At 47.6% G+C, this 19,238-nt stretch overlaps 1 protein-coding gene across 11 annotated transcripts in view; it reads right to left on the bottom strand.

Annotated features, from left to right (window-relative positions):
• The window catches only part of Epb41l1 (erythrocyte membrane protein band 4.1 like 1), a 71,559-nt gene that overhangs the window by 27,547 nt on the left and 24,774 nt on the right, over nucleotides 1–19,238 (bottom strand). For 6 of the 11 annotated variants that reach the window (XM_071608895.1, XM_071608896.1, XM_071608897.1 and 3 more), the window contains exons 6-13: nucleotides 18,798–18,873; nucleotides 16,121–16,339; nucleotides 13,710–13,797; nucleotides 13,413–13,565; nucleotides 11,593–11,690; nucleotides 11,172–11,347; nucleotides 9,292–9,440; nucleotides 5,670–5,852 (exon numbers count right to left, since the gene is read on the bottom strand). In XM_071608895.1, the coding sequence (XP_071464996.1) occupies nucleotides 5,670–5,852; nucleotides 9,292–9,440; nucleotides 11,172–11,347; nucleotides 11,593–11,690; nucleotides 13,413–13,565; nucleotides 13,710–13,797; nucleotides 16,121–16,339; nucleotides 18,798–18,873 (1,142 nt within the window). Of the gene's footprint in view, nucleotides 1–2,246; nucleotides 2,346–5,669; nucleotides 5,853–8,375; nucleotides 8,412–9,291; nucleotides 9,441–11,171; nucleotides 11,348–11,592; nucleotides 11,691–13,412; nucleotides 13,566–13,709; nucleotides 13,798–16,120; nucleotides 16,340–18,797; nucleotides 18,874–19,238 lie in introns of all 11 variants that reach the window. The other 5 variants (XM_071608899.1, XM_071608900.1, XM_071608903.1 and 2 more) reach the window with 2 other exon arrangements.

Genomic DNA, 19,238 nt, shown 5'->3' with positions numbered 1-19,238 from the left:
TAGGTGCAGGGAGGGTCAAAAGTGCATCTATGTACACACATCCCATGCACCAAGTTGCTGGACAGGCCCAGGGGTATCTGGAAAATTCTGCACTTACTTTACACAGGCCCCTGTGCCACTGGGAACATGATATTAAATAGAAAATTAAAAACATTGTGACAGGTAGAGAGAAACAAAGAAAGGAAAGCTCCTTTTTTCCTGATCTTTGAACAAGAGATCCTGAGGGGTTTTACGTCCTGAGTTCTGCAAACAAGGGAATCAACCCAAATGAGGACTCATAGGAGCATGAGCGATTGATGGATATGTATCAATTAAATGAACAGGGAGGACTTATGAGAAGAAGCTCCGCCCTTCGTGATTATTTCTGGTCTGTCTGAGAAAGCAAATTTAACCCAAGAAGGGTGTGTCCCTGAAGACATCACACTGCAGAAGAGATTATGTGGTTGTCATAAGCATGTTCTCCAAAGGGATTCTATAGCTATCATAAACCAGGACACAGCCCTTGCATTGCTTAATTACATGCAGAACAAACAATTCTTCTAAATACTCTTTTCAAATACTCTTTTTCAAATAATAAATAGCTGTAAAGCCAGAAGTAACTAGAAGTATTGGAAGCATCATAAACAAGTTTTTCAGCTTTTGTGAACAATGTTGGGAGGAAAAATGTGATCATTAAAAAAAGGTGAATTTATCTTTTTCGGCAAGAATTATCCTTCCAAAAGTTTTCTATTGGTCCCATGTTGAGGAAAGAGTTGATTTTTTAAAATGCACGTATATGTTTTGCTTGTTAGAAAATGTACATTGGGGGGCTTTTTAGCACATTGTTCATTAGCAATCTGGAAAGTACAAGCAAAACACATGCATGACAAATCACAATGCCAATGCTTGTTAGTGCAAAATATATTATATACATGTTTATAAAAATCAATTACCTTTCATGGCAATTTCTAAATTATCCCTGCAGTATTAAAAACCATGTTCATTATTTTAATAAATAAAACCTCAACTTTATTGCTCAATAAAACTGAGAAAAATCCAAAATAAATAAATAAATCAGTACAAAGAAACTTCCTAATTGAAGACAGAAGACAAAATGGGCTGTGGTCAGGGACAGTGAGGGTCCCTCTGTGGAGGAGGCTGATGGCTGCTGGCCAGAGGTGGATGAAGGGTGTATGCTGGGTTCTGCTTCCACTATAGGCACATGCCTTTGGTTCTAGGAGCATCCATGGTCATGGGCATCACTATGTCCCTGGTCTTGGGGGGATGCTATTGACTCCTGTCCGACTTTCCTCAACTGACAGTGATGATAGTTTAGTTTTTATTTTTATATAGAAGAAAAATTCATGGAGAATTAGGATTTATGTTTTACCATATTTGTGGCTCACATAATGTCTTTATTTGCAGTAGCCCCAGAAATTTCCTCTGATTAAAGAGAAAGATATATGCCCCTCCCCACCCTGACACCATGCCAACAGAGGAGGTGCAGAAACCAGCTGATCAGTACCTCCCAGCCCCAACAGCCTACGAAATCCCAGTAGACAAGAAGAATGTGACCCTTGCTGCTGGGCCCTAGATTTTATCCTCAGTACCCATGCAGGGCCACAGAAAATTCCAAGAACCCTCAACTCATTGCTATACCAGGCCCAGAAGCAGTGCCCTCCTCATTTAGAATGTTTGCCTGACCAAGGATGCTCTTGGAAAAAAGATGTCTACTTTTGCCTTCCTAGAAACCCAGACAGATCCAAACCCCAGAGGAGTTTAGAGAGCTGGAGCCAGGAGAGATGAAATGCTATGCCCTAACTAGCCACAGCTAGACCTTATTCAGGCTCCTAAACAGAGATAAGATGTTAGGGTAGAACGTATTTAGGGGCCATGACCCCTAGTCCCCCATGCTCAGTGGTCAGAGCCTGCCTCCAGGTTCCTCAGCTTCACAAGTGCCTAAGAAAAAGAGACCATGTCTCCTTTAAGGCAGGGGCAGTTTGGCTGTTCTGCCCTCCTAGGATGACTGCACTCCTGTCCTTCCTGAGAAACATGGATGAGGGAGGGGCTGGCCATTTCTGGATCTCTGGGATGGGATGCTTGTTGGTCATAGCATGGGGACAGCATGGGCCACCCACAGTTCCCTTCTGCATGACAGAGTCTGGTTCCCCTCACCCCAGAGAAAGGGTTTTCTAAAACCCCTAGTGGGTGATCAGGTTGGGCTGGAGGCCCCAGGAGGAAGGGGTACGGGAGGTGAAAACAATAACCTCAGGTGATGCTGCGAGGCTTTTCTGAGTGAACACTTCCAAGCCTGCGGCTGTTCCGGGTACCAAGTCCTGCTGAGAGATGTCCTGGGTCCTCTGGGACTGCAGGGGAGGCCCAGGGCCAAAGGAAAGAGAGAGGGGGAGGAAGGAAAGGAGGGACAGAGACAGAGAGAGAAAGCAGGAGAGAGAGACATACAAAGTCCATCAATAGCCCAGTTTTGTAAGTCCCACCTCCTTAGGACTTGCGCATTCGGTCAGGAAGGAGCCACTCTGTGGGTGAGACAGAGAGGGACAGCCCTTCTAAGACACTTAAGGGAGGGAGTCCCACAGTCAGCTACAAGACAGTACTGAGGTCCCAGACTGTCCCTTGAGGCCTGCCCACTAACATTGTGGAATTTATGGAACCACACCATTTGGACCCTGATTCTGAGTCCCCCTGCTGGGTGTTATTGGCTTAGACTAATGGTTCAATCCTGCAATTGGGGCACAGCCCCATTTAAAGAGTTATCTTTAAAACTTGGATCTATTGCTCTCCTCATGGCCTGAATGGGACCCAAAAAGCTCTGAGGAAACTACTAGAAATTCTGGGTGATAGCTCTCTGCAAGGTCACCCACATAGCATATATTTGGGTCAGGAATTCTAGTCACCATCAGAAATGGCTCCATAATTGTCTAGCACTTCCCAGTTGATAAAGTGCTTTAATCTTCATTATTTCCTTCAATCTTGCCAACAAACTTCCTATGGAGTGGCAATTCCAGTCCTCTTTAGACAGACTAGGCAATGAAGTTCAGAAATCACTCACCCAAGGACCCAGTCAAATCCTTTCTACAGTTCCTCCCCATCTCCCAAATCTTCGCTCTTAAAAGCAAGACGTCCTATAAGCCATTTCTAAATGCCCACAGCTCCAAGGTGACCTCCTGGGCTGTAACTGTTTAAAGCAGTGGAGACCACACAGCTTGGGCTAAGGAGGTGGCAGAACAGACTTTACCTTGTTATTGACTCATCTTCTAGCAGTTCCAGACATCACCAGCAGGTGGGGCACATCCCCAAGCCAGGCTGCTCTGAGACCCAGAGGTTCAGACCCCAGGTCACCAGTAATCATTCTTCCTTTCTCTGTTGGAGTCTGACCCTTTTAGTAACCTCTGCATCCCACTTCACCTCCAGCCAGGCCAAGGATTGGCCTACCTCAGGAACAATTAAAAGCCACTTTGGCCAAGTCTCTCTTTAGAGAGTCAGGGGATGGGGAGGTAAGCGCCAGATCACTAAACCAGACACCAATTTCCCCAATTTCCAGTCAGAGTGTTGGTTGTGCCAGGGACCACAGAAGCCCTTAGTAGATGCATAGGTTTGCCCTCCTTCAAGAGCAGCAGTCATGAAAGCCCCCAAAGCATCCCTAACTTTGTGAATCAGCAATCAGGGAATCCCAGTAGCTCTGCTACAACACGCTAGGCAAAGCCCTGTTACCTGGCAGGCTCAGACCATGGCTAGTACTGATTCAATCAAGTGCTCTACAAATTAGATCATGGCTGCAAAACCCATTTTCAAATCATTAGAGGGAAGTACATGCACAATGGACTCCATACTTGGTCTTCATGATTTGGTCTTGCTCCAAGGCAGATATGATTTGGTAGTAAATACAATGACCTGCCACACTATAAAAGTGGCTTATGGCCCCTCTTCTTTCAGCTACAATGCTGAACAGTTCTTCTTTCTGAGTCTCAGTACCCCTATCTGTAAAAGGACCTTGAACCAAGTGTTTCAAGATCCTTCAAACTTTAATTTAAATAAAATAAAACAGTAAGTAACTTGTACTGGGCATTGAGGTGCCATGCTGGTCCCTCTCCAGGAATTATCTCATTTGATTCTCACAATATCCCTATGAACATTTCTGCCTAACGGAGCCTCAGACAGATTAGGTATAACAAACTCAGAGTCCTCCAGCTACCAGGCAGTGGAGTCAGAATTCAATCCAGGCAGCATAAGTCTAGACCACAGTTGGTTTGAGACCAATCAGCAGCCTCTCTAGGGAGAAATACCTATGTATAAACTGGGATAAAAATTGCCAAGATTTTGCAAGTGCTTGGGATTATAATATAGGAATTTCCCAAATCCTATCTTTATCTCTTTTGCAATAGAGAAAATACTGTCCACACTTTCCACTGTAAAAGGCAGAGTGTGTGGGGTCCTTTTTGGAAGCCCGAGAAGCAGGTGTGCTTTGTGTGGTGAACCCAATCCCCTTTAGTGGATTCCGGGGCTCCTTCTAGGAGGGACCACCCCACACACACACATTGCATTTTTACAACATGTGCAAAAGGGTCTGGTTACTAGATAGGGCTATCAAGATTCTCAAAGTTTATTATGCAAGAGAATCACCTAGAACTCTTGATTAGAATGCTGGTTCCAGAGCTCTACCACCAAATATCTGATTCAGCAGAACGAAGAAGGGGCCCTGGAACCCACATTTCTTTTTTTTTTATTTTTTTTTATTTTTTATTGTTGGCTGTTCAAAACATTACATAGTTCTTGATATATCATATTTCACAATTTGATTCAAGTGGGTTATGAGCTCCCATTTTTACCCCATATACAGATTGCAGAATCACATCAGTTACACATCCATTGATTTACATATTGCCATACTAGTGTCTGTTGTATTCTGCTGTCTTTCCTATCCTCTACTATCCCCCCTCCCCTCCCCTCCCCTCCCCTCTTCTCTCTCTGCCCCCTTTACTGACATTCGTTTGTCCCCCTTGTATTATTTTTCCCCTTCCCCTCACTTCCTCTTGTATGTACTTTTGTATACCTCTGAGGGTCTCCTTCCATTTCCATGCATTTTCCCTTCTCTCTCCCTTTCCCTCCCACCTCTCATCCCTGTTTAATGTTAATCTTCTTCTCATGCTCTTCGACCCTACTCTGTTCTTAGCTACTCTCCTTATATCAAAGAAGACATTTGACATTTGTTTTTTAGGGATTGGCTAGCTTCACTTAGCATAATCTGCTCTAATGCCATCCATTTCCCTGTAAATTCTATGATTTTGTCATTTTTTAATGCAGAGTAATACTCCATTGTGTATAAATGCCACATTTTTTTTATCCATTCATCCATTGAAGGGCATCTAGGTTGGTCTGGAACCCACATTTCTAACAAGGAACCCTTCCCCATCATACTCTGGCTGATGGAAGAAGAGTACACCAAGCTACCACGAGTCTTTGGAGCTTCCATGTTTCAGGGTGGTCTCTGGGACTCAGGATTCCAAGATTTAGTGAATATGTCCCCGGAGCCTAACCTGCCATTCCATCCCCATCAGCCCAGGCCACACTGGGGGAAGCATATTGGTGTTAGGATGAGTGTAAGTCATTACATTGCAACCTCCCACTGCCTCTTTACCCAGGGTCCCTGTTGAGGACTTCAGGGTGACACCTACCTCGTTGGCTTTCTCAGGAGTGCCCTTGGGGGAGGGGGAGGCAGGTGAGGATGGCAGCCTGCGCTCCCGCTCCCAGTCTCGATCCCTGTGGATCAGTTTGCTGTTGGGCTCCTTCAGGGTCCTCTTGAGTTCATTGATACTGGCCTGGTGCTTCAGCAGGACATCCTCTGGCTTGTCCAAGAACTACAGATGGACAGACAGGACAGCAGTGTTAGGCGAACAACTCCAAGTGGGGGATGCAGGGTTTGGGGATGGTGGCAGCAATCACCATCACCACCCCAAAACCAGCAATGTGATCTCCCCAACACCGCCTCTCTCTCACAGCAACCCCAGGAGCCAAGTGAGCCAAGGAGCATCAGCCCCAATAGATACACTGACTGAGGCACAGGGCACTTGTGCTGACAAAGAGGAGACTCCAGATCAAGCCATCTTCTCTTCTCTCCTGCCTGGCTCCCTGACCTCTGAACACTCAACTCAACCAAAGCCCCTCAGGTCTGTGAGCCCAGTGGTAGTCAGGCACACAGAAGGCTTTCCTCTGGCATAGCACACAGCATCCACCAGAGCAAGAACTCCCTTGTCATGTGTCCTGGACTGTTCTAGACTTGCAGGCTAGCCTTCCAGGTCCCTCTGGGACCCTAGTTCCTACCTTTTGGTGGAGATTTAAACCACCATACCTAGCAGGATGTTCAGTCTAGGACCCTCTAAGGTCCAACCTGTGCAACTACTCATACCCTAAGGAGGTCCAGAGTGCAGATATGCCTAAAGCTAGTGCTATCCATAGAAATGGGGCCTGCTCCCTCACTGGGACCAGGGGCCCAAGAAAAGACTGTGAATCCTCTCTGCTGTGAGCCACTACCTTCCCCACCACCTGGATCCTCCAGATGCCTTTGGTGTACAGACACCAATAACAGATGGGCTGAGACATGGCCAGATACAGATTAGGATGCTGCGGGATGTTCAAAAAGAATGGAGACCAGGAAGAAGAGGGGTAAGTCCCAAAGCTGAGCACAAGAACTGAGCCAGGTATATCTGGAGTCATGGGTGTGTCCTCAATTAATCCACCAAGTCTGAGCTTCTGTCAGTGCAGCATGATGGAGTACTCTGCCTAGGTTTAGCGAGGACAAGCCACTGGTGGCCTGTCAAAGCTGTTTAACTGCCTGCCTCTAGGCACAGCATTGGGCCAGCAGCCCATGCATGAGGCTGTTTGAAGGCTCGTGGTAACTCTGTTAAAGGCAAGAAATGGACAATCTCAGCTTATTAAAGTCAGATCAGATGGGTTTAGGAGAACAACCTGAGAGTTAAGCACACCTTGGATAAACCTGGATTTTTCCTCTGGGCTTATCCATGGCATCCAGTGAGCCACTGTGGTTGACTCCTAAGCTCCCTCAGGAAGGAGACTGATCCCACTGGGGCTTCTACATCCCTCCAGACACCTGCCTTTACCTCTGGCCTCTCTCCCTAGACTGAACTTCCCACAGGAAAACATCTGCCTAGGAAGTCAAATCTGATGGAATCTGCACAAGGGGTGGGTTTGGGCTATAATACTTCATGGATCCCAATCCAGGAGGACCCCAAATAGGCCTGCTGGCTCTGTGGGCATGTCATGCTCCCAAAGGGAACATGGTACAGTGGGAATCTGGGAACCTGGGAGACTTGACCGTCAGGGCATTGAAGAAACCTAGTCCATGGGCCTGCTGTGGCTCAGTAGAGCACTGGCCTAGCATGTGTGAGGCACTGGGTTTGATCCTTAGCACCACATAAAAATAAATAAAATAATTATTTTAAAATACCATAACCATTATAAAAGGAAAAAAAGAAACCTAGTCTAAATGCCTCACTATGCAGATGGGGGCTAGGGCTCGAGGAGACTTTCCTAAGACCTTCAAAGAGTCAGTGCAGAATTGGGTTGGAACCCAGATCTCAGGGCTCCCAGGTCAGGCCCTTGCTATGGCCCAGCCTCTGGCCCTTTCCCTTGGTAGCCCAAGGATAAACCTCCTCCTCTTGGAAATTGTAAAAGGGAAGCAGTAGTGAACACAGGAGGAATAAATTGAGGGCCGGAACAAACAGGAAGAGGAAGAGAAAAGGAGAAGAGGCTTTTGGTGGAGCTGCAGCAACAGCTGCCCTGGAGGGAAGTGAACTGGAGTCTGAGCAGAGGCAGATGTGCTCAAATGCTCCCCCCTCCCACCCCCCACCCCCACACACATCTGGTTGCCAAGAGAAACCAAAAGAAACTCAGGTGAGGACACAGATGAGATGGAGGAGTGACCAAACAGTGCTGTGGGGGAGATGAATCTAAGGAAGGGTCGGAGTGGGGGATGCAGGGAGATGAGCTAAATGGAAGCACAGAGTGGCCTGGAAGAGCTGGTGGACACAGGTGGGGTGGTCAGGTAAGAAGCAAGCATGGAGCATCAGGTGGGCTGGAGAGGTAGAGGGTGAAGCTAGGTGGAGGGTGGCAGGGGTGAGGAAGGAGGGACAGATGGCTTGTTGGGGGCAGAGTCCAAGAAGGGAGTTGGAGAGATGAGCTTCCATAAGAGCAGAAGCAAGGGTGACTGGAGAGGGGGGATCACAGGAAGGAGGAGGGCAGGACCAGCGGAGATGAAGCTGAGGTGGTGTGGGGGGAATGAGCCGGGGAAGGACTGTGAGATGGTTACACATGAGCTGGAGGTCTGAATGGCTGGGTAGGGAGGGACAGGTCCCATGCAGTACCTCCTGCTTGTGTCTCGGCGTGGTTTCCTGCTCCGGCTAGTGGGACATGGCAGGAGGGAAAGGAACCATCAGGGTCAGTAGAGCAAACAGATTAGAGATACCGCGACTGGCCTGGTCCAGCAAGGTGGCCCAGCACGCTCACACTCCACCAAGCAGCACGGGCGCAGGAAGCTGCTGGGCCACCCATAGGGCAGTGAGGTAGCCAGAGTAGGTGCAGGATGGGAAGCAGGGTACTGCCCCAGAAAGGCAAAGAAGGGCACAGGGTTCTGGAGGAAAGCAGGCAGAGCCACTCTTGGTTTGTGGGGCTCGAGGTGTCTGGGGCCTCATGCTTCTTGCTGCAGTGGGTGTGTCCAGGGGCCTATGCTCACATGGCAAAACTAAACGATGGAAAAAAAACCTGCTTAACAACTCCTAGAGGAAGCCATGCCTGGTCTATGTGTGCCCATGCCTGTGTGTGAAGCCTTGTGTGTCAGTCTAGGGGTGTGGGGGTGTCTGAGAGTGAGTGCATGTAAGGCTGAGATTGTGCATTACTGCAGGAGCACCGAGGGTGGGGTGCTAAGGCATCAGGAAGGGGACACACCTGTACCTCACCCTGTGAGGCCCATGGTGACATCTGATCATGCTCTGGGGAGGAAGCAGGCAATGCAGAGCCAGATTATAAAGGAGCAGACAAGGAGTGAGCCAGAGGAGGCCCAAGTCCTCCAGGGCACGAGGCCCCCCAGGGAGGCTGGGCAAGAAGAGGGAAGAGCATAGGTCAGACAGCATGCTCACCCCTGCTCCCAACCCAGGAAGGCCCAAGGGCAAGGCCTTGAGCACCCCACAGCAAGGGTGACTGGCCATAACTAGAGGTAAATCTAAACCATGGGTTGGCCTCTTGATCCCTAGTGCACAGGGTAAAGGAAAGCCAGGCTCGTACCTTTAGCTCCTTGATCTTGGTGGGGGTCCTGACCTCTCCTTCCTCAGCCTCTGACCGCCGTCCCCCGGACTCTGCATCCTCCTCCCGCTTGTCACCATCAGGCCCTACATCATGGTTTTCACTGACTGAGGCCGGGCGGGAGAACTCTGCTAAAGTGGGCAGAGGTGACAAGATGATTATGTGAGAGGTCTGTGCGTGGACAGGAGGTCAGCCCAGCTGCTGCTTAACCATGCTTTCAGTGGAGCCAACTTCCAAGCCTCCAACCTATTGCCCACTCCTAGTCACACGGCTGGTGAGTAGCAGAACTGTCTCCCAGCCAGGCCCCTTCCTACTTTCTGCAATGCTAGATTTCAAATCTCAAATCCAACTTGTGCTCTGTGACTTTGGGTAAATTACACAATCTCTCCGGGTCTTGGTTTTCTCATCCATACATAGTACCTGCTACAGACACTTGGGGTGAGGAACAAATAGCTAATGTGTGTAAGCATTTAAGAGAGTATTCAGGAAGGAGTGAGCCTTCCACTGATGCTGGCCCATAAATGTTGCTGTTTGGGCTGTGGTCACTTGTGACAGAATACTCCCTTGATCATTATTTAGCAATATACAAATATCGTAAGATTAGCTTTACTGGTGAAAACTAAAGTCCTAAAGATTGCAAATTACTTATCTTCTTTATAAATTAGTGAGAATTCAAGGGGATCCCTAGAGTAAACATCTTTCTCACTAACTGGTATTTCAAAATACTTTTCTGAAATAGAAAATCGGGGTAGGATTATAGACCTCACACTAGGCACTGAGCGTAAGCCAATCACACTCATGGATTGAGTGTTGGTGAAAAATAGGCTGGAAAACACTGAATTAAAATAGCTAGAGCATAGATATTTATCCTTGGCGTTGGCCTCCTCTAAAAGGAGAAAATAGAGAGAATAATTATCCTTTTTTGTTATTATTGTTCCAGGGATTGAACCCAGTGGCACTTTACCATTGAGTCACATCCCCAGCCCTTTTATTTTTTTATTTTGAGACAAGATCTTTGTAAGTTACTCATGGCCTTGCTAAGTTGCTGAGGCTGGCCTTTAGCTTGTGATCCTCTTGCCTCAGCCTCCCAAGTCACTGGGATTACCGGCATGCATCACTGAACCTGGCTAATCATCCTTTCTCTTCATGCATACTCACTTTGCAAAGTACCCGTTTTTGCACACTATTTCATGTGATTTGCGCAATACTCTGTGTTGATGGCTACCATGGGGATTACTATCCCTATTTTTACAGAGAATAAATTGAGACCCTCAAGACAGGAAAGGTCCCACTGGTGATCTTCCCGTGAGTCTGGATGAGAGCCTAGACTTTGGGCTTAAGAGTCCAGACTTCTGCTTCTCCTCTGATGAGCTCTGCCAGCTTTGAGATAACCTCTGCTGCTTTCTGCTCTCCAAAGAGTGGGCTTCATTTAGCCCCTGAAATAGGAATGGTAACTGCAGAAGGGAAGCAGAGATTGTCGTTTCCTTTGCATGAACCACACATGCATTCTCCTTGTAGGATGTCAATCTGCGCATTGCTGAGCTTCTTAGGCAAGAGGCCCAGAAAACCATCTGGCTGAACCTAGGAGCCCACAAGGTCATGACTCAGGGAAGCTGTGGGAAGTCCCAAGAGCAGCAGTGGCACATCCCAAGTGGTAGTGGGAAAGTTGGCACTGAATCACCAAGAGCTGCCTAGGTACAGTGGTGCTTCAGGGCTGCCATGATTGGTATGAATGAACTTGCAATGTGTTCCTGCTCACTCTGCTCACTAAGAATCACTACTCATTCTGCGGAACCTGGCATGTCCACTCCCTTACTTGCCTCTAAAAAACACTCTTCTCCCACTTCCAATGTAGGACATACCTCCATCAAGGCTGCGGGACATGGTGTACCGTTTGCTGGAAGAACGCTCAAAGAAGGGTGCAGGCCTGTCAATGAGGGCACTGGCTTGGCGGGTCTGTGCCTGGGTCCTCCCACTATACCGGAACTTGGAGCCCATCACCAGGAAGCCCTTTGGTGGAGGCTCAGGGGACACCAACCTGCAGTGGAAGGATGGAGGTGAGGAGGGAGGATCAGACCTGCATTGCCAGGCCCAAGGTTAGACCACAGCAGGCCTTCTGTCCCACTTCCCCATCAACTACAACACCACGAAGTGGTCCAGGAAGAGGGAGACTTGGCGGAAGGGGGTGCTTCCCTGCCATCTCCACTAACTTCTCCTCCTGCTTCCCTCTACCCGTATGGCCTCTGCTTCATCCCTGCTTACCCCAGCCCAGTGTCAGCTCACCGGAAGAACGTGTGATGCTCAATGCAGACCTTCCACAGTCTCTTGGCTGACCGGTGATTTGGGAGCTTAAAGCCAATCGTGCTCTCAAACTGCTCGTACTAAAAACCAAGATAGGTGGGTGAGAAGCAGGCTTGGGCCACTCCCACCACCAGCCCATCCTGTCTGAACCTCTTCTGGGGCATGTGCAACTTTGGCTGGTTCATTCATGTAATAAACAAGGCGGATCAAGCCCTTCCTCTAGGATAGACCTAGTGCTAAATACACAGCCACCGTGGAGAACAAGACAGAAGATGCCAGGGAGTGCGGGACTCAGATAATAAATGAGTAAACAAGGTAACTACAGATATGAACAAGGGCTATGAGGAGAATAAAGGGAGATGTGCAAGAGGAGGGGATAACTGAGCAGCCTGGGGTTGGGGTGACTTAGAAAAGGTGACCAGGGCTGCCCTCTAGCCAGGTGTGCTTTGAGCTGAGATCTGAAGGATAGGGACATGCTAGAATTTGGATCTTCTTTTTTAATATTTATTTTTTAGGTGTAGATGGACACAACACAATGCCTTTATTTTTATGTGATGCTGAGGATCGAACCCAGGTCCCACCCATGCTAGGCGAGTGCTCCACCACTGAGCCACAATCACAGCCCCTAGAATTTGGATCTTAATGTGCTCCAAAGGGCCGTGTGTTAAAGGCTTAGTTCCCAGCATGGTGCTAGGTGGTGGGGCCTAGCAGAGGTTTTAGGTCATTAGGGGCATACCGTCAAAAGCACTTCTTCCTTTTTTTTTGGTATGCTGGCCCTGAAATTAAGTTTGGTCCTACTTGCATGCCTACCATGTTGGGGCTCTCACCATAGGCCCAAAGCAATGGAGCCAGACAAGGACTAAAATCTCCAAAACCATAAACCAAAATAAACCTTTCCTCTTTATAGGTCTATTATCTCAGAAATTTTGTTACAGTAACAGAAAGCTAACACAGGGAGGAACCAACCATGTGAGAAGAGGGGGAAGAGACTTTTGGGCAGGGGGAACATCACATGCAAAGGATACAGGGGAGGAAGGAACTTGATTTATTCAAGGATTGCAGGAAAGGCTGGAGGGGCTAGGGCATCGTGGGTATGAGGAGGAGTGGCAAGAGAGAGGTGGGAAAGGTAGGTGGCCATGGGAATTCAACTTCAACCCTAGAGTTAAAGAGCCCTCCTGAAAGTTCAGGCAACAAGTGTGAGGAAGGTGAGGCTGGGGGTTGGAAGGATTCAATTTAAAGGATTTTAAAGATCTTCTTAGCAGCAGAGGAAAATGGCCTGGAGCACAAGAGGAGGAAGGGAAGCCAGCAAAAGGGTTATGTGAAGATGTCGATGAGAAATGGCAGCTGTCACAGCCTTCGTGTAGCAGGGAGAAGAGTATCAGGTGGGTCACAGTTACTCTAATGGTAGAACCAAATGGCTTTGGATGCAAGAGATGTGGAGTTGAAGGGAAAGAGGTGTGGACACATATCTGTATGTGTGTGGTCTCACACCTGTGCATTCGCATACATGCTGGAGGACCACATGCAGGCCAACATGTGTGCACACACATGTACTCATTTATCTGTGTAAAGTGAACTGTAGTTACCTTATTTATGCTCGTGTGTGTGTGTGTGTGTGTGTGTGCATGCATGAACATGCACACATATACCCAAAGTGTGATGTCTGTGGGGAGCCAAGGAGAGGGATCTCTCTGTCTCCCATGATCCCCAGGACCCAGTCTATGTATCCTGGGTAAGAAAAATTCAGGCCAGCTGCACTTGGTCAGTCCCAGGAGGAGCAAGGGGTCCCAGGGCAGGCTTACCTCCCCAGGCCGGATCTTAATATAGAAGTTACTCCTCTTGTAAGAGATCTTAAGAATCTTGGGCCAGGCAAATCGGTTGATTCTCAGCCGGTCCCGGTAAATAAGCAGACCATTGGCACAGACACCTAACATGATGTCAATGCCCTCAGAGTCCTGCATTATAAAGATCAGGGGAAATAAAAAGTTATGAACTTTGAGGAACAAGAAATGAAAATGTTCCAAGTTGCAGGTAACACAGGGTCTGGCACACCAAGTCCTCTGGAGGGGCTTGATGGTTCCTCAGGGGGAATGCAGTACCTTGGCATGGTGCAGATCAACTCCATACATGGAAAGCTTCTTGGCATTCTCAAGGAAGTGGATCTCTGCTTCTCCCGGGGTCATGCCCCTGAGGGAAAGAAAGTGATCACTCAGGACTGTGGGAAAGACCCAGGCCAAATCCTGCTGGCTGAAGGTGGCCACCATCAGAACCCATGCTTCTAGGACACTGGGTAGCTGAGCCTCATTTGAGTCCTTCCCCTCTGTCCTCAGGGCAGGAAGGTGAGCCCACCATCCCCACTTCTGTCCAGCCATCCCCATCTCCCACAAAGCTCTGGTCCAGTCTCGTTTCCTCCAAAAAGCAGACAAGGGCTGGTCAGAGTCATATTTTTATCTCATTTGCTACTGAATTAAGCAAGAGCTATAAATCTTCCTCCTCCATGACTGTGACACTATTGCTGAAGACATCGCTCATTATAATCACCCAAGGCTCCTAAATTATTACCCACATAAGATAGGTCTCTCAGAGTTTTGTTTGAGAAGCTACTTTATCTCTCCTGGAGAACAAGTACACATTCTCCTTTCTGAAAAGAAAAGTTATGTAATTAATCAAGGTTCTTTCTTTGCTTTGGCTGTCGGGAAACTCAGGCTACATTTTATACTTAGTCACAGCAACTGTTTTTTGAGTACCATGTGCGGGTTACTGTTCTAGGCACTTTATGTATATTAATTCACAGAATCCTTATCACAACCCTATAAGGTAGGTATCATGGTCATTCCCATATTACAGATGAGGAAGCAGGGAGGCTGAATAACTAGCTCAAGGGCCCACTGCTATTAAGTCACAGAGTCAGTATTTAACCCCAAACAAGGTGGCTCCAGAATTCATACTACTAACCACTTCATCACATTTTTCTCTTTTGTCCTCCAAGCCTGTTTCCTTTCCCCTGTCTACCTCTGGGCCACTATGTGCTTGGGACACCTGGATGCTAAATGTCAATGTGCTTTAAGTCCAAAGAGCTATAGAGACAATCATTAGCTTATTTCCAGCCATATTGATCTGAATATCCTTCTCTGAATTATTATGACTCTTGCAAATCCCCAAGGCACCTTGCTATCTCAGACAGGGATGACAGATGGTGGGCAGCCCCTCATTCTTGTGCCCAGATGACCACGGCTCACCAGTCAGATCCTACTCAACACAACACCAAGCAGAAAGTACTAGCCAAGCATGGCTGGTTTGCAAGTCTCTGAGAGATGTACTTGCTGCTGCCCTTGACCCAGCATTCATCACACCCCAGCAGGCTCTTCTATGCATCTTCCACCTCTCCTCTCCAGATGCAGCCCACAGATGCAACCCTCGTCATTCTCTCCATCCTCCATAGTAACAAGATAACATCACCATGGCCCTTCCCACAGGCAAAGCACTTCACTGTTCATAAATGCACTTTCAAATCATTTATCACATTGGGTTCCCTTAACAACCTTAAGCTAGGAGCCTGAAGTACTTCTAGCTTAAAAGGACCCTAGATCCATTTTGATCCAGGGGTTACCCCAGGGGTTAGGATGCCCTACAGAACAAGCACTTGGAAATAGTGGTGGGGAGCATTTTGGTTGTTACAATAACTAAGTGGTGTTGTGAGCACTTAAAGCCTAGGACCCAGGGAGGCTAAACATCCTACACAATGAACTCTCCTGCGCCAAACAGCAATAGTTGAGAAACAGTGATTGGCTAATTCTGTGCATTTATACGTGGAAAATAGGGTTTTCAGAGACTAAATAACCAGCCACAAACACATATCTGGTTAATTATCTTCTAACTCCTAGAATAAGGTGCTTTCCACAGCACAATCAACTACTCAACCTCTCAACTCACAGATAGCAACCCTAAGAGCCAACATTCAGTGTGTCTTTAATATGTGCCATGTGGCCCTCCTGACAACCCTACAGGGTGGGTTTACTAGCACCACATTGAACAGATGAGCATGCCAAAGCACAGGGAAGTAGAATGGTGTGCCAAGATCCCTTGGTTAGAAAGCAGCAGAGCCAGATGGCGAACCCAAGCAGGCTGGTTTTCGAGTCCAAACTTTTGAACTTTATGCCAAGATCCAGACATCAGGATGCTTACTTGGAGGCACACAGCAGTTATTATTATGTCCACAATAACTCTACATAGTTATTATTATCTCTAAGTGGCGGATAAACTGGTTTTCAGAGACTCTGGCAGGGAATTATCACATCCATATAGGAACTTAAGAAACTGAGGCCCCAAGAGACTACTTAAAGTCACATAGCTAGTCACTGTCATTCCTGTCGGATGGAGATGATCTGCTCCCAGACACACCTCAGGTTAGGAGCAGAGGCAGCTGGGGTCCAGAGAGCACAGCACCAGGAGTCTAGGACTTTCAGGTCTGCAAAGAGTCCTCTGGTCAAAGGCCAACAGGCCCTCTTACCTATATGTCTTGTGCAGCTCCATGATCCTCTCCTCCAGCTCCCGGGTCTGGTTAGGAGCAAAGCGGAGCTCACTGACGTAGTTGCCCACATGTTCCTCGGCATCATAGTCGCCCAGCTCTGCCTGCACAGCATAGGAGCCCAGCAGGGCGTGTGTGACAAAGGAGCAGGGCAGCCGGCCTGTGATGATGTCTGCCCTCAGCTGGAGGCACAGGTAGTACCTGGAGAAGGGAGAGAGGATGTGGGCTTGGGCCTGCGCCTTCAGACCCCCCAGCCCGGCTGGGTCCCTGGAACCAAGTGGCTCAACACATGGCTCGGTGGAAAAGGACACCCCTAGACACTGGAACTTCATGGGTTGATCATTTGGCTGTATCCTGTGAGATGATTCTGTGACATTTCACACCACTTTCAGCATTTTGGCACATTTCTAAATTTGAAGGGTCTTTTTTCTACCAAAAGAGTATTTGTAATGTCTAATTCATTTTCAAGCTCAATAGGACTACTTTGCTGGTTTTATCCTTTTAAAAATGTCCTGTAATTTTAATTATACAATTAATATAGTCTTATAAGGAAAAAATACAACTTATGAGGTGATTCTAAATTTCCTGTTAGTGCCCTTTTTCATTCCTAATCTCCTCCCCAAGGTCAACACGGTTATCCATGTTGTATTCTAGATATTTCTCCACCAGACACACAAAAATGTATGTGGTTTTGATGGATGGGTGTTTTTAACTTGTAAATGGTATTGAATGGTATATCTGATTCTGCAGCTCACTTTGTCTCACCAAAGACGTGCCGTATGTGAGTGTAGTGACTCTACCTCATTCATTTTAACCTCTGCACTGTACTCCACAACCCAGATGGACCTGCATGCCAATGCTTTCCCAAAACTTTTTATTTTGCCTCCAGCTCTAACTGAATTATCTAAAAAATAAATTGGTTTAAAGAAACATTTTCCGACCACCAAGCCATGATTTTTTTATAACTTATAGGCACACTTGGATGATTTTACAATTTTTAGTACCATTTAAAACCATTTTGTTATTGCTTTTTTGGTTATTGTGCATTCAAAATAATTTTTTTTTAGGATATTTTCAGCCAGTGATGCCTTCCTGCCCATTTTTGCTGTTTCACCATTTTTTTTTCAACTGCCTATTTCTCTCTCAAATGGCTTTTACTTAGTCCAATTTTTAGTACTCTGTGACATTTTGGAGTCAAACTGAAGCCTTGTCAAAAAAGTACATGTAGCCTCAGTGTGTGCTCTGAGCCAAGGTGTAGACCCAGGATCAGTAGCTCAAACGTCATAAGCATCAAGTATGGGCCTATGACATTTTGTTCAAAAGTCTAAAAATTCAGAAATTACTGCCAAACTCTCTGACCAATCTTTCATTTCAATCAATTTGTCATTTTGACCAGTTTATTTTGGGCCTAACTATTTTTGACTAGATCAGCTGCTCCTACCACCCCACCTCCAGGGGCCATCTGTGCTGGGCAGGGCTAACTTCCCTCTTGGTGTTCCTGGAAGCCCAATGCCCAGAGTCTGGCACAAAAAGGAGAGGTACCAGGGGACAAGACTAGAGGGGATGGGGGCTGTGCTGGCCTAAAGCTCTGGAGTTCAGATCCAACTGCTGTCACCTTGGCACTGAACTAACCTAAGGGCCCAGAGTGGGGCTAATGAGGCCAAGGCCTGGGGCCTGATCTACTCCAGGAACATCTGTCTTCTCTCCCAAGGCCAGAGTCAGCATCTTGACCTTGGTCTGTTGTTTGTCAAATAGGCAGCAGGCATTAAAAAGGGACCTGAGGGCACAGAGGAGATGGCTTAGCAGCCTCTCCCACTTCAGAAGAACTTCAAACCCATTCTTATTTTGGGGGTGTAGGGCCTATGACATGAATGACACAGTCCCAGGATAGCCTGACATGAGGGCATCTCTTTGGCTGGGGCTTAGATAAAGATGGGGAATCTTCTTGCTCTGGTTCCTGGAGACAAGATAAGCCCATGGAAGCTCCCACTCAGAAGGATGCTGGGCTCTTCCTTTGAATATACCCTCAGGTCACCTTATCTACTGGCCCGAGGCAGCAGACTGGGTATGCAGCCATGTTCATCCCGGCACCCAGACTGCCCTCCCCTCCATGGTGGTCACCGGCCTCGTCTGATCTCCACATGCCTAACATCTACACAGAATGACACACAGGACCAAGCCCCCACGTGGCACAGGCACTCTACTCTCTCCTTATCTCCAACACTGCAAACTGGTGTCCACCAGCACATCAGCCTTCACTTGTGTGGGGTTTGTCCCAATACCACTTTTTAAAAGTTTGCATCTGTTGCCAACATTTCAAGCTTGCAGTTTTCACTCTCCAATCTCTAGATTCACTACAAAATTAGGCCCAATTCCCATGGGACAACAGTGGCTGTTTTAAATGGACTCAGTTCTCTAAGTTCACAATGGGACATAAAGACCACTGTGAGACCACCTTCTCTGAGGTCAAGGGTCAGCTGCCACTGGCCACTGCATTTGCCTCCCTGTTTCTCTCACACAGCCTGCTACCTTTGCCAAAGGCCTGGCCCCAGCAGATAGCCACGTTTGAATCTGCTGTTGTTTACAGTTCCATGTCTCCCAGGCCAAGTGCCCTTATCCATAATCCCCACAGGGCCAGTACTCCTGGCCCACCCCTCACCTGGTGATGTCTTCCGTCAGCTGAGCTGGGTCAGGGGGGTAGAACTTGACTGTGAATGCAAAATTCCAGGGGCTGCCTGAGAGGAGAAGATGGGGAGAGATCAGAGAGACCACATCACTCCAAAGAGTGGCCCAGATGCACCAGCCTACCAGCAAGTCTTCAAAGTCTTCTCCTATCTCTAAATCTCAAGACAATCTAATCATGGAGCCTAGAACATTGTTCCCATTTGACAGATGAGGAAACTGAGGCCCAGGTTGAGCCTTGTGAGCTATCAATGGGAAGATAGAAAGAGAACTACTGCTGTATATCAGGCACACCGTGAATTACTTCACAAATATCACTTCACTTAACCTCGCAACAACCCTGGAAGTCCTGTGATTAGCCCCACTTTGCAGGTGAGCACATGGAGGCCCAGGAGATAATAGGCTCAATTTCATGTGC

The sequence above is a fragment of the Marmota flaviventris genome, chromosome 2 (genome assembly GCF_047511675.1).
Source record: "Marmota flaviventris isolate mMarFla1 chromosome 2, mMarFla1.hap1, whole genome shotgun sequence".
Classification (NCBI taxonomy): domain Eukaryota; kingdom Metazoa; phylum Chordata; class Mammalia; order Rodentia; family Sciuridae; genus Marmota; species Marmota flaviventris.
The sequence above is the reverse complement of the archived record's forward strand: the minus strand, read 5'-3'. Positions and strand labels throughout refer to the sequence as shown.